This window comes from Pagrus major, chromosome 3 (assembly GCF_040436345.1).
Source record: "Pagrus major chromosome 3, Pma_NU_1.0".
In the NCBI taxonomy this organism is placed as follows: Eukaryota; Metazoa; Chordata; class Actinopteri; order Spariformes; family Sparidae; genus Pagrus; species Pagrus major.
Window position 1 is genome coordinate 19480124 of NC_133217.1, and position 12614 is coordinate 19492737.

The 12614-nt window shown below is 38.1% G+C and overlaps 1 protein-coding gene across 5 annotated transcripts in view; it reads right to left on the reverse strand.

The window, feature by feature from the left end:
* Nucleotides 1-1728: 1728 nt before the first annotated feature.
* thrb (thyroid hormone receptor beta) overlaps nucleotides 1729-12614 on the reverse strand; it is a 126751-nt gene continuing 115865 nt past the window's right edge. For all 5 annotated transcript variants that reach the window (XM_073462934.1, XM_073462933.1, XM_073462932.1 and 2 more), the window contains 3 exons: nucleotides 12144-12290; nucleotides 11233-11491; nucleotides 1729-9132 (listed from right to left, as the gene is read on the reverse strand). In XM_073462934.1, the coding sequence (XP_073319035.1) occupies nucleotides 8891-9132; nucleotides 11233-11491; nucleotides 12144-12290 (648 nt within the window). In that variant the 3' untranslated portion in view covers nucleotides 1729-8890. The remainder of the gene's footprint in view (nucleotides 9133-11232; nucleotides 11492-12143; nucleotides 12291-12614) is intronic.

Here is a 12614-nt window from a genome sequence, read left to right on the forward strand (position 1 = left end):
GTTTAGAACTGTTGAATACTGAAAATGAATATCTGGGGAATTTACATGAATTTCACCTAAATAGACTGAATCTCTTTTTGAGATTCAAAAAGTTGTGATGGAAACTTCAGGTGTGATAACAGGAGATTTATATTTGTGCAGTGAATTGAATTGATCTAACCGTGTGGCAGCAGTGTGACTGTGGTAGTGTCACTATCCATCAGCAGATGGCAACAAGCAGCTTCCTCTCTCTCTGTCCACTCACTGCCACTCCCTGCAGCCTGGGACTCAAACACCATCTGCAGCCAGCTCATGTTCCCTCTGGAAACCAGATAACAAGTGATTTCACTTCTTTGTCCATGAAGACTTCACACAAATATTTTAGCTTATAATCATAGTCTGAAACTCAAGATTAATATTGAACATCTATCTGCATTGACCACTGTTGAAGACAGGATACAAATACCAAAAAAGTACACCTGTGCAAAAATACACATCTGCATGGATACTACAGGTTCAGTTCATCATTGGGTTCTTATATACTCCCATATTGTCAGGATCTAATGTCAATAATCGAATTTATGCTTGTTTGGTAGAAGACCAGGATTTGGAAGATATTATTACTTCTTATTATTTTTATTTCTTTCCCCAAACTGTAAACTATACACAGTCACAGTAGAACATTTTTTTATGACTTTATCCTTTTGCACACAAGGACACAAATGCAGCATATTATGCACGTGATACACATCGCTGCTTAAGGTTTCACAGTATTCCACTGTTTAGCCAGAAACAATGCAAAAGATGAAGTCCATGTAAGCAAACCTGGATATGAACAGGACTGCAAGATTTAAATATTCTTTCAAAACTAGCACAAGCATTGCACACGTTTGTTGGGCTTCAAGGATACACACAATACATTTGGTCAGTAACACTTCAGGGGTTACTTTCTCTTCTGTTTTCATGAAAACGTGACAGTCTTTGTCTGCTTTGAGAAATTTAAACTGCTTTGTGCTAAATGTTGTCTGACTACATCTTGGAGAAAAGTGTTTATACCTGGTCTGAATGGACACACACAAAGGGCAGCATGATCTCTCTTCTCTCAAGAATTTTTGGGGAGTTTGTCCTCAAAAATATTTATTCAATACAAAAAGTTAATTGCTGTGTTACAGAGGGAAAATAGAAGCTTTCACACCTCCACTCCCCTGAGCAATCACTGTGTAGAATGGGTGACATTGTTAGAGTGTCTGTTTCAGAAAGTTAAAGAAAGTTGCATGACACAGCCCCAACTCTGCCTTTAGAAAGTTGGTTTCAGATGTTGACAGACGAGGCAACAAGCACTTTGTCTGAAGCTTATTCAGGCCTCTTGGTTGACCTCATTTGAATTAATAGAGCCTCTGTAACAGCGAATCAGTATGCAGTGTGTGGATTCTTAAGAAATAATGTAACTTTTTAAAATAAAAAACCATTCCCATCCTGAGCCAAAAGAACTCTGGAGATACAGAACATAATCACGGCCTAAATAAAGAAATTAAGACATATGTTTGAAAAACAACTAAAACAATAAAGAACAGAATTTCAAAAGAAATTATGTTCAATTATTTCTTTTAAAATGCCCCGATAGTCTACTGCAGAAATGAAAGGCAAAAAAAGGTAATTTAGCACTTTTAAATTAATGTCATTCACAAGCTATTCAATAACAACTGACTGAATATTAAATTGCAACAAAAATAAAAGCACAAAACAAACTTCTCTCAAAACCATCTTTATTCTCAAGAGCCAATTCACAGTAGCTGCAATCATCATCAATCATGAGCTTAAAATCATTTCCTCTCAGGCTCCTCCACGCTCATGTCAAAGCACTGTCCAGAGCTGGACAGTGGATCACTGGATCATGTTTCCAGTAAAAAGCAGAGTGCAAGACAGCGTCTCATTCTGTTTTGCTGCCACAGATTCACTCCTACACTTAGACACTTAATCTCCCTTTCTGTCTGTGACGGTTTTCCAGTATGTGTTGAACAGATGATCTGAACAAGAAGACACTCAAACACACAAGGAGAGAAATCTGTGTTGACGGTGGATGACTTTTTCTCTGATGCTGGTTATACTTTGACCAAGAAGTTGTCCTTACATGTGTTCATGTGTAACTATGCTGCTTTGTACTGACAGTGAGGTCCAGCTAGAATAATAATTTTTTTTTTATATAATTGTAGAACTAATGCACTAATTGAAGTGTCTTTTTATGATTCATAATATATCTTGCTCATTGTTTTTTTTGAAGACGTGGAAATGGATTTGAGAGCAAGATACTGTATTTTTTTTTTTAACTATGCAAAACAATATCATGTTCATATTATGCTAACAACATCCGTAAAAAAAATCTGCAGTCTGAAAATATACATCCTTTTTTCCTTTGTACTGTAAAATAGCTTTTCTATGGTGCAACTCTTGTTATTGGTTTGTAACTGAGTAACCTTAAGAGTAACAACTCGTGGGAGAGATAACAGCGTACTGGCACCTCTTCAGGAACAGTAAACATTTACTTAACCACCAGTCAGCATTGACTATGTTTACATGCACCAACAGCTCTGTGCATATAATATTTCAAGTAATTATGGTCGTGGTGTGTGAGGTGTAAAAATCCAACATATTCTTACGGCCATTAACACCACTTTGTACATATCCTACAAAAAACAAACATTAGTTTCATAGACTACAAAAAGTTTTGCAATGGTTACGCAAATTTGCATCTTGATGTAATCTGGTCAAAAGGTTTATTTTTTATTTTTACTTTAGTTCTTTGTATAATATATGTAGCTATTGTGTTGCAGAGATATCTATAGAAGTTAGCATGCTAACCAGCTAGCCCCTAGCCACTTTGTGCCTTAAGAGGTGATAGTCGAAAGTAAACAACATCCACATCTCAGTCTGGGCAGAGCTAGCTGCATGTATAACTGAGCTTAGGTACTAGCTAACGGTAGCTACACTTAGCAGCAGTTATTGGTTACTCGGATGATATGCCCCCTATTTTGGAATATGAATTTTGTAGTTGGCCGATTCTTACTCCTCTAACAATGAGTCAAATGACTTATTGTAATATGAAGGATCACTTGCAGCGATTAAGCATTTTAGCCTCTTTTTAGCTAACTGTTTTGGTTTTATAGCCTACAAGTTTACTGTTTATGTTCTATCTCAACGTTCCCATCAATTACTTAACCAGGCAGCTGTTTTCAACATCCATAAAGCTCAAGTTACTCCTCTTCCTCAAACAGTACACAAAGTGAGCAGCTAGCTGGTGAACATCATCTAGCACAAACAGTAACAGCTAAAAAGCAAGATATTTTTCTCAGAAGTTGTTGATGACCAAGACAGAGACTAAAGGAGAGTGGATATTAGACTTACATTCATCAGGTCACCACAGACACAACTCAAAAATAATGCTAGGTCCACATCTGCAGTTGTGTAAATGGGCAGTAGCCTAGTTTGCTAACATGTTAGCCATATCAACTGTTTAAGGCCATAAATCGCTAAATGAGTGTGATTTTCTGCTTGGTAAGAAGCTCTGCCATCAAATGGCCAACTAAAACAGATTAATGCAGCTTTGAGGTTAGTGTGAATCATTTTGTTAATGGTGGGGTCGGGTTTTGGTTCTGACTGTGCTATAAAAAACCCACTCTGGTTGTGCCAACATCAAATTAATCCTTTCAAATTAAAAACATCACATTTATACGCACCAATTTATAAATAATTAATATTAAACTGAATTGTCATGATTAAAGGACCCCCTGTCATGTGGTTTATAACCTCATTATGATTGGAAGTCGGAAGTTTTTATCTTCCAAGCGGTCATTTTTGTTTTTCTGTTGCACATAATGTTGTAGGGGAAACTTCTAGAAAAACTTTTGAATTTAATGCTTAATTATCTCTGTCAAGTAGGATTTGTGATTCTCCTGAAAGACCGTTAGCACTGAAAAATTCATACTATGACTTTCAGAAACCCAGGGCTGGCTGCAAAAATAGACTTGATGTAACCAACTGAGATGAACTTGGACTTAGATCTAACTAAAAGTCACACTTTGGACTCATGTCAAAATACTTTCACAAACCTTCACAGATCTACTCTTGACGATCTAACATAACATAGATTAAGACTTTGTTGTCTATCTTAATCTTATGCAGCTAAGCAGGAAGTCGGAGCTCTTGGTCCTGCTAATCCTTTAGTCTACACTGGCCTTCAGCCTTAGTTGCTCTCTGCAAGTTCACTAAAGAAGACAGATGAAATATTCTGCAAACCTTTATTCGCAAAAGCTAAAGGAAAGCTCTTGAAAGCAATGGAAAGATGTTATATAGAAATTGTGCTGAATACACCCTGTGGTGGGTTGGGGGATAAACAGTGGAGGAGTTAATGGGGTCGACCGTAATATCATTGTGATTGTTCAATATCGCTAATGGCAATAAATATTTAATGTAAAAGCGGTCACTGCATACAATTCTTACCCAACTCTTTTTTTAGTTCAATCTTTTAGTTCTAACTATACAGTAGTAGTTTAATGTATAGTTAAGTGTCACCACTCTTATCAGCACCCACTGTTTGCTACCAGTCAAGCACCCAACAGACAAATTAGTAACTCGCTGGTGAAGAAAGCTGAACATCTAGCAGACGAAGTCAAGGTTGTGTGTCCGTCTGCTTGTTGTGGAGGTGTGCCCTTTAGTGGCAAAAATGATTTAAAGCAGCTTTGAAATGATTCAATTTTATATTGTGCAGGTTTCTCAACTCTCACTGTGGCCCTTTACCTGTGCAGGAATATTTTCAGGAACTCTGGGATTCCAGGAAATTTACTTGCATTTCGATCCTAGGAACATAGTTCCAGTTTGTGTTTACGCCATCTAAAAGGTTCCCTGGTCCTGAGGTAGTACGTATTAATAATCCAGCCTATCAGGATGGAGTTAAAGTACTGATGTCACTGTCTGGTCAAACACAAGCCTCCAAACTGCTACAGCATGTATACAGCTGTCTGCAAGCAAGCATGGTCACTGGGGCTTAGCCTGGGAACTTCTTTCAGTGTTGTTGATGTTTAAACAAAGTAATGCAGCCGAATTCCTGAGACTAGTCTAAAAGTCTATAAAAATTCAAAAAAGAGGTAAGAGAGTAAGCCTTTAATGTGGTCCTGTACTAAGGTAGAACATCAAACAGTCATGTAGCAGTAAATCACAAAAGACGACCAGATGATGGCGTTATCATCTCATTGTACTTTTAATGCTCTTCAGGTCTAATTTGCTAATTTAATTAGCTGGTCTAATCTTCATAGTTCTTCATACGCAATGAAAACACAAACGCACCAAAGGGACTTTTAGGTCCTTGTTTAGTTCCTGAGTTAAGTTCCTGGACTATTTGGTTGAAAAGGGCCAAGGACAAGTCTGAGAGCAGAAGTAAGAGCGACCTAACTCTTTGTCAGTTCATTCATATTTGTGCAGCCAGCCATGGTTGTTGATAGTTGACCAAATTCCTTTCCCATTTTTTATTGTTCCTGTCATTGCCTGTGTCAACTGATGTTTACACGTCATTTTAGGTCACTTCATCTATCAAGCAGAAGTGGGTACTAACTAGTGGGAGATCATTTTGATTTTTACTGTATGTTTTCTACCAGGACTACTCATTAACTGGTTTACTAATGGCACCAGGCAGCCTCAGTCACAAGGTATCAACAGTTTAACATGGCGACAACCTCAACAGGACTATGGACAACAGGGGTGCATGTAAACGTGGCCAATGTTACTTTTCCAAATGGCTCTGGCTCAGCATGGCCCGGCCTGTCAACCCGGCCGCCTGAGCCCGGGTGCCCATATCCCCATCCATTCTCTCCCTCTGATTGTCTGTGCATTTATTTTTGAGTCTGTACAGTTTTGTGAGGTGTGTGTGTGAGGTCCGGGTCATTCAAACACTGCAGCAAGTCTATTGCTTTGATAAAAGGCATCACTTCACAGAAAAGAGAAAAAAAACACAAGCTGCTTTGAGGAGTAGTGTGAAGCTTGTAAAAGCGAGATATACAAAGCAAATGTTTGTCACATTGCAAACGACAATACCATAGAGAGGCTTTTAGAACAACAACAGAAAGAGAACATAGCGTCTAAAATAAAAGAAAGGAAAGAGCGCTACGTTTTCACAATCTCACCAGCTTTCTCAGTGTACCTCGCTGATGGATGATGAATCATACTGTGTCTGGGTCTCCACGTCCCACCCGTTGGTCACAGTGGTGGGGTCTGACCCATTCTTATCCAGGCACATGCATATATGCATATATGTGCATGTGTACAGTCTGTGTACAGGTATACTGTATGTACTGTATATGTGCATGTTTGTGTGTTAGTGTATATGCATGCCATCATAAGAGGGTGGTGGGCTGTTATACAAACAATGTTCCTATCTGCATGTTAATAACAATACAGTTCAATCACCCATTTCCCCAACCCACCATAGCACCATGATGTCACTGTTTTAACATACAGTCTCCCGTTTGCAGGGAGTTGTAAAAAAAAAAAAAAACCCCAAACACAACGCTTGTGGGACTAGTGCGGCAACGAATCCGAGATGAACATTTCAAACTCATAATGGTTGTATTGTAGAAGCTGCTAACGTGGACTAACACGAGAGTCAGGGACTCAGTGTGAGCGGCATGCACTAACTTGCATAACCAGTCAAGTCTTGGTATCGCTATGAAAGCCCAGCAGGGATTCAATAAGGAGGGCATCATTCACTTGGTTTTGGCACAGCATGTGGCATTAATACACAAAAACAAGTACTATATGATTGTCTTTTCCTGACATCAGTGTCATTATGTGCTTTAGTTAGTCCTGACCGGTCTCTGGCAATGATGAACAAGCTCGTTGTAACGCTACTGCTGCGTTCCTTTCAATGTGGGAAATCTGAATTACATTAGGTTGGAATTACAACCTTTGTGTGTTTCTGTGGTCCAGTTTGTAAAAAGAAACATGAACACAAGGAAGATTTTCTCTGCAAAGAAAGTTTGTTTTTGTTTTTATGCAGCTCAAACACGTCGACATTTTAGGGCCATCAGAGAAGCTATAGTTGGCCCGCTCAATGCTTCTGCCATTCCAGGAGCTGGCTTATAAATAATGTATTTATTTAGGGCTGCAACAGTTTTTTTTATTATCGATTAATCTGCTGTTTATTTTCTTGGTTAATCGGTTAATTGCTTGTTTTATTAAACTACATTTTTTCCTTATTTTGTCTGACCAATCATCAATAAACAAAAAATAAGACAAAAAGGACGATTATTCCTCTTCCAATCATTGCATTGACTCTGTATTTTTAATATAAAAAGCTCTAAACGATCAGTTTTATTCGAGGTATTAGAGGTTGGTGAGAAGCTCTATAAACCATGAAGTTTTGGTGAAAAGTAATACACACGTTAAATCTGTGAGTCATTACACATATACTGTGGCCTTCATCTCTTTTCTTCCTCGTCTGTGACAAACATAAACACTTACTAGACTATGATGAAAGCCCTTTGTCTCATTCCAATTGCACCCACTCCTCAACTCTATTTCACACGCTTCCTGTAGGTCCACTAAGAGTGTGACACTTCTCGGACAGTCTAGATTTGGATTTTAAGAGTGGCTCGGTGGACCGCACCTAAACTGTAATGTGGACTCGATCATTTCAGAACTGGAGGATATCTTGTGCTTAAATTAACAGATATTTGAATGGAGTTTGGTTTAATGTTCTGCAGTGTGCTTTTTTCTCCAAAAAATGCAGAGTTTCTTGCATATTTCAGACTTAAGTATCAGATAAACATTCTTTACATTCACATTGATGCTTATGTCGAAAGTGGTTTAAAACTCCTTTCATTTTATGGATAACATATATTCGTATTTCTTCTGCTATGGCCCTTATATGCTGTTGTAGTGAACCTGCTAAGGTTTTCCATGATATTAAACAATGTTTGCTCGGTAGATAGCTCTGCACATTAGAAGCTGTCAGTGTTCCTTCATATTTCAAAATTGTTCCTTTCTCCATGTTTAGCTACTCAACACAGGTGAGTATTGGGCAGAATTATGCTCATAATTTACTGAAAAATAAACTAAAATGTAATGTTGCACCTCAGTTTCTTACGCCTCGAGATTCTGTTCTAAAATTCAAATTTTTCCATCATCTCTGGAACGCAGCACTAACTACATTGTGATGTGTGGCTACCACGACACTTACAAAGTCTTGTGAGCTTTTGTCCATTAGAATGAGAGTTGCTGTTAGTGGGTCAGGTCACAGTATGATGGTGAGAAACTGAACAGTTCAGACACTGACCAGATGGATGACTGACTATATGACAGTTAATATTAACAAACTAATGGGTCCAGTAAAGTCGAGCAGGTGGGAGAAAGGCTAACGGATCACTAACAATGTCTTGTTTTGTGTATCAGGTGAGCAGCCATTTTGAGTTTCTCAACATAAAGGAAGGAAAATACAACATTTGCATGGTTTCTAATGAATGAACAAGTGTTGATAAAATCACGATTATGACGACTGTACAATCATCAACACACCAAAAAGAAAAACGTCTATATTAAAATCCGAGGTGAGAGGTTATATCCACAACAATAACAACAACAAAACAAAACAAAACATAAAAAAAAAAAAAAAAAAAAAAAAAAAAAGAGAGAACAAAATACTATTCACATGTACCCGCACTGTAAGGAATGGTTCCATCCAAACTAGACCAGAGAGCTACTCCTAAACTATGGAATGAAGTGACACTCAGTAGTGCTAATAGAAAGTTCATTGTGACGGGCCTTCTGCTGGTTGCACCCCTGAGACCACCGGGGTTCCCAGGCGCTGACGTATGCGCACACATACATGCACGCAAACATACACACATACATTAAAATCCATTGGTCAGTCCTCGAAGACCTCCAGGAAGAGAGGAGGGAATAACTCGGTGGGACACTCCACTTTCATGTGGAGGAATCGGCTGGCGTGGCAGGCGCCGATCATCCGCAGGTCCGTCACCTTCATTAGCAGCTTGGGCCAGAAATGCGCCACTTTGTGTTTGCGGTAATTGATGTAATGTTCAAAGGCCAGCAGAAACTCCTCTTGGCAGCGTTCGATTCGCTCAACACTACTCAGGCCCGACCGATCTGATGACAAGAAGACACCGACAATGATAATAGTTAGTGTACTGCAGGAACTCCAAGTAGAAATATCCACAATATTTATACTGAATTAAGGCAAAACTACCATTTATTACAGATTGTGTTGTCTTTTCATAGCTTAGATGAATTACTAGCAAATCAATTGCTGAAATCTCTGAACATAGCAGGACAAGGTTAAACCAGGAGCTAAATCTGGGTAATCAACTTGGGTAATCATTTTGCAGTTCCCTTTTCGTTTCCTCTTTCAAATGACTTGAACTACACTGGTGGTTTGTTTACAGCCTGTCCCATCGTCTGACAGCTGGTACTTGGTGAGTACAACATCATCATAACTAATAGAACTGATGGCCAGAGCAACAGACAAAAAACCCAATTGGTTGTAATAAACCGTTTCTTATACAGGTGAAGGTGAAAAGATCTACCAAGCAGTCCATTTCAAAAACTTCCGTCATTGTTTAATCACTGACTTCCTGCTTCATGTACCCTACTTAACGTAGTTGTGCATGTGGGATTATCAACATTTCAGGTGGGCTGAATTTCACTCGTCCTTCAACTGAAGGATTGTTTGATTGTTGATGTCGGGCTCACAGTGATCTCACTGTGAGCCCGACATCAACAATTACTGTGGTGAGTACAATGGTACAACAGCGATAAAAAGTTGTAACAAACCACAATTACCTTAAAAATCAGAATTTGCAACTTAATTGAATTCATATGAAAGTAAGGTTGTTATAATACAAGAACTTTAAACTTTGATACAATACTAGTATGAAAAAATTATACTCAATACCTCTTTTGATACCATGGCAACAAGAAAAAAAAATTAAAAAAGGGATAATTTGTTTATTTTTTAATTAATGATTTGCACACAGTGCTTCAGAACATGTCACTGAACACATACCAACAATTTTTGGATTAATGTTGATAAATGTGCAGCCTTGGGTCAAAAATCAGATTTTAAAACTCTTTTATTATAGCTTTCGTACTTTTGATAGTATCGAATGCATATATGTAAACTTATTGAGGTATCGATACTTTTGACAACCTTATATGAATGCAATCTGTGGTTACAATCACTGGATGTCTCTCAAGTAAATCCACAATGAGCTTTTGTTTCAACTTCAACTTTAGTACAAAGTTGTACAGAAGAAAAAACTGCAGGAAAGAGAACTGTACTGAATTTGTTCTTCGTTGAAATATAGGATCAAGTAAACTTGTGTCCTTAATTATTAGTTCATTAGGTGAGCCAGCAATAATTATGTACCTTCACCATGTTAGCTAGATAGATAACGTCCTGGTTTACATGAACATGATGCCAGTTGTTATTCAGATGAGTATACATGGTGACATGTAACTTTTAATTCAACTGAATTCATTTCAGAAGCTTTTCCAGTCTGAATAACTTAAATTACTGTAATTCTTTAACGTTTGCTCAAAAAAAATGGTTAACTTTAGAAATCAATAGCATCAACTTTTAAATTTATAAATATTGCTTTCGACCTTCTAATCTTGAAAAATGATATTGATTAATCCCACATGACACACAGGACAAGACAGATGGGCAGGCAATCCCCATATCATGACTACATATACAACACACAGCAGAACATTATTGATCTTCAATGAGATGCAGAGCGTCACACAGAGAAATGACAGTGGAGCCAAAACCAAGCTAGCTGGACAAAGCTCCTCAGAACAATCATGGTGATTAATTGACTGAACTGTAGTTTTTTATGGATTTCATGTCAGAAGAGTACTGTTCATACAGTCTGTGCAGGAGAGAACAAAGCTAACAGCGCTTCTGAGACAGCGGGACCAGTGACCTTTGTGATTTAAGACTGAGCCTGATATTTTGGTTATTATTTGGCTACTTTTGTTGTTTGTCTCCAAAAATGTACAATTTCCCAAATAAAATATTCTTATCTGTTAGCAAGTTGTTTTTAAGACAATGTTAGTAAACACATGGCCTCCTACAAGAAAAAACAGATTACATAAAATGACATGCAGTGATGTAACAGCTTCATTAATGTGCTAAAATAAGACAGAAAGCCTCTTGGGATGAGAGTCCGGACGGCAGGTGCTTACCGGATGAAAGTAGGATGACAGCCTGTAGAAGAGCCACCTCAGAGTCATCCAAGTTAAAGGACGACAGCGACACGCCAAGGTCAAAGATGGCATCTGAGACTACGCCCAAGCCTCCGTTCTTAAGCTGACCCCGTGTGACTGCCATCTCACCGTTGAGCGTGAGGGTCTCGCTCTCGGGATCATAGCGAACAGCAGCTCGCAGTGACATGATCTCCATGCAGCAACCTTTCAACAGGATGATCTGGTCTTCACAAGGCAGCTGATTAGAAGGAGGAAGAGATATGTTTCGTAAGCTGAAGAATAACCACAGCACGCACAACTCTTTTCTATTTCAAACAGCTGATTTAAATACGGCTCAACCCGGGGGATGATAACAACTTTAAACCTTTCAATGTTAAAATCACCATACATTTTTATTTCTACTCTGAAAACTGGCATTAAGAAGCAGCTTGTTGTTTGCTAGCTAACTAATATTATATATCAAGTTAGCTGACCTAAGAACATGGTTAATGAGTCAGTATTAGTGGAATGTCTCTTTTCTACAGCTTCTTATATTTATAATTTGGAGCAGCTGTATCTAGTAAAATAGTATTTGTATCTTAATATAAAATCAAGCTCATGAATGACTTCCAGAAGACATTACTATCTTTGTGAGTTGAGTTTTTACAGGTCTGTGAATTCCTTAGGATTTTCTTGAACTGTGTAGTTTGGCACTAATTATGTCAAATTGAGACAGTGTTCAACTATCAATTTCCAATGAATTAATGCTAATTAATGCTAATATCTGCCAAGTATATTGTGGGCTTTACTGTAACTCTACTGTAATGTCACTGCAGCGTCTAATAAACAAACAGGTGTTGGACCTCCACTGTGGCCCGTCGAGGGAGCATCAAATAAGCAGCTCCACTTACCTCACAAAACATAGGCAGTTTTTTGGCAAAGTCCACCACTCGGGTTATGGCAGGGGTGATAATTTTTGTAAACTGACTGAAGGCTTCTATATCCACTTTGTTTCCTTCGGGGGGATTGACCATGGATGCTTGACCAATTTCCTCAGGCTGAAACAACAAGGGGAGACGGTCTCAATGCTTAAATACAAAAGTAAAACAGCATGCTGTGACTTCTCTATTATTAAAAACAATGTTGAATTTAACAGGTAAGATGAGGAGTGTAAAGCATAAATGGTCAAATACAAGAATGGAGGAATATAAAGGTGTGTGAAGTGTTTACTTTGTGATGTAAATATGTACAAATGGGGATGAATTACTATCGACATGTAGCATTCATGTAACAAATGTATTATGCATGTGAATTACTATAAATTAATATATTCTGTATCGTCAACATTGATATCGGGGATGAAACTATGACAAATGTTTTTG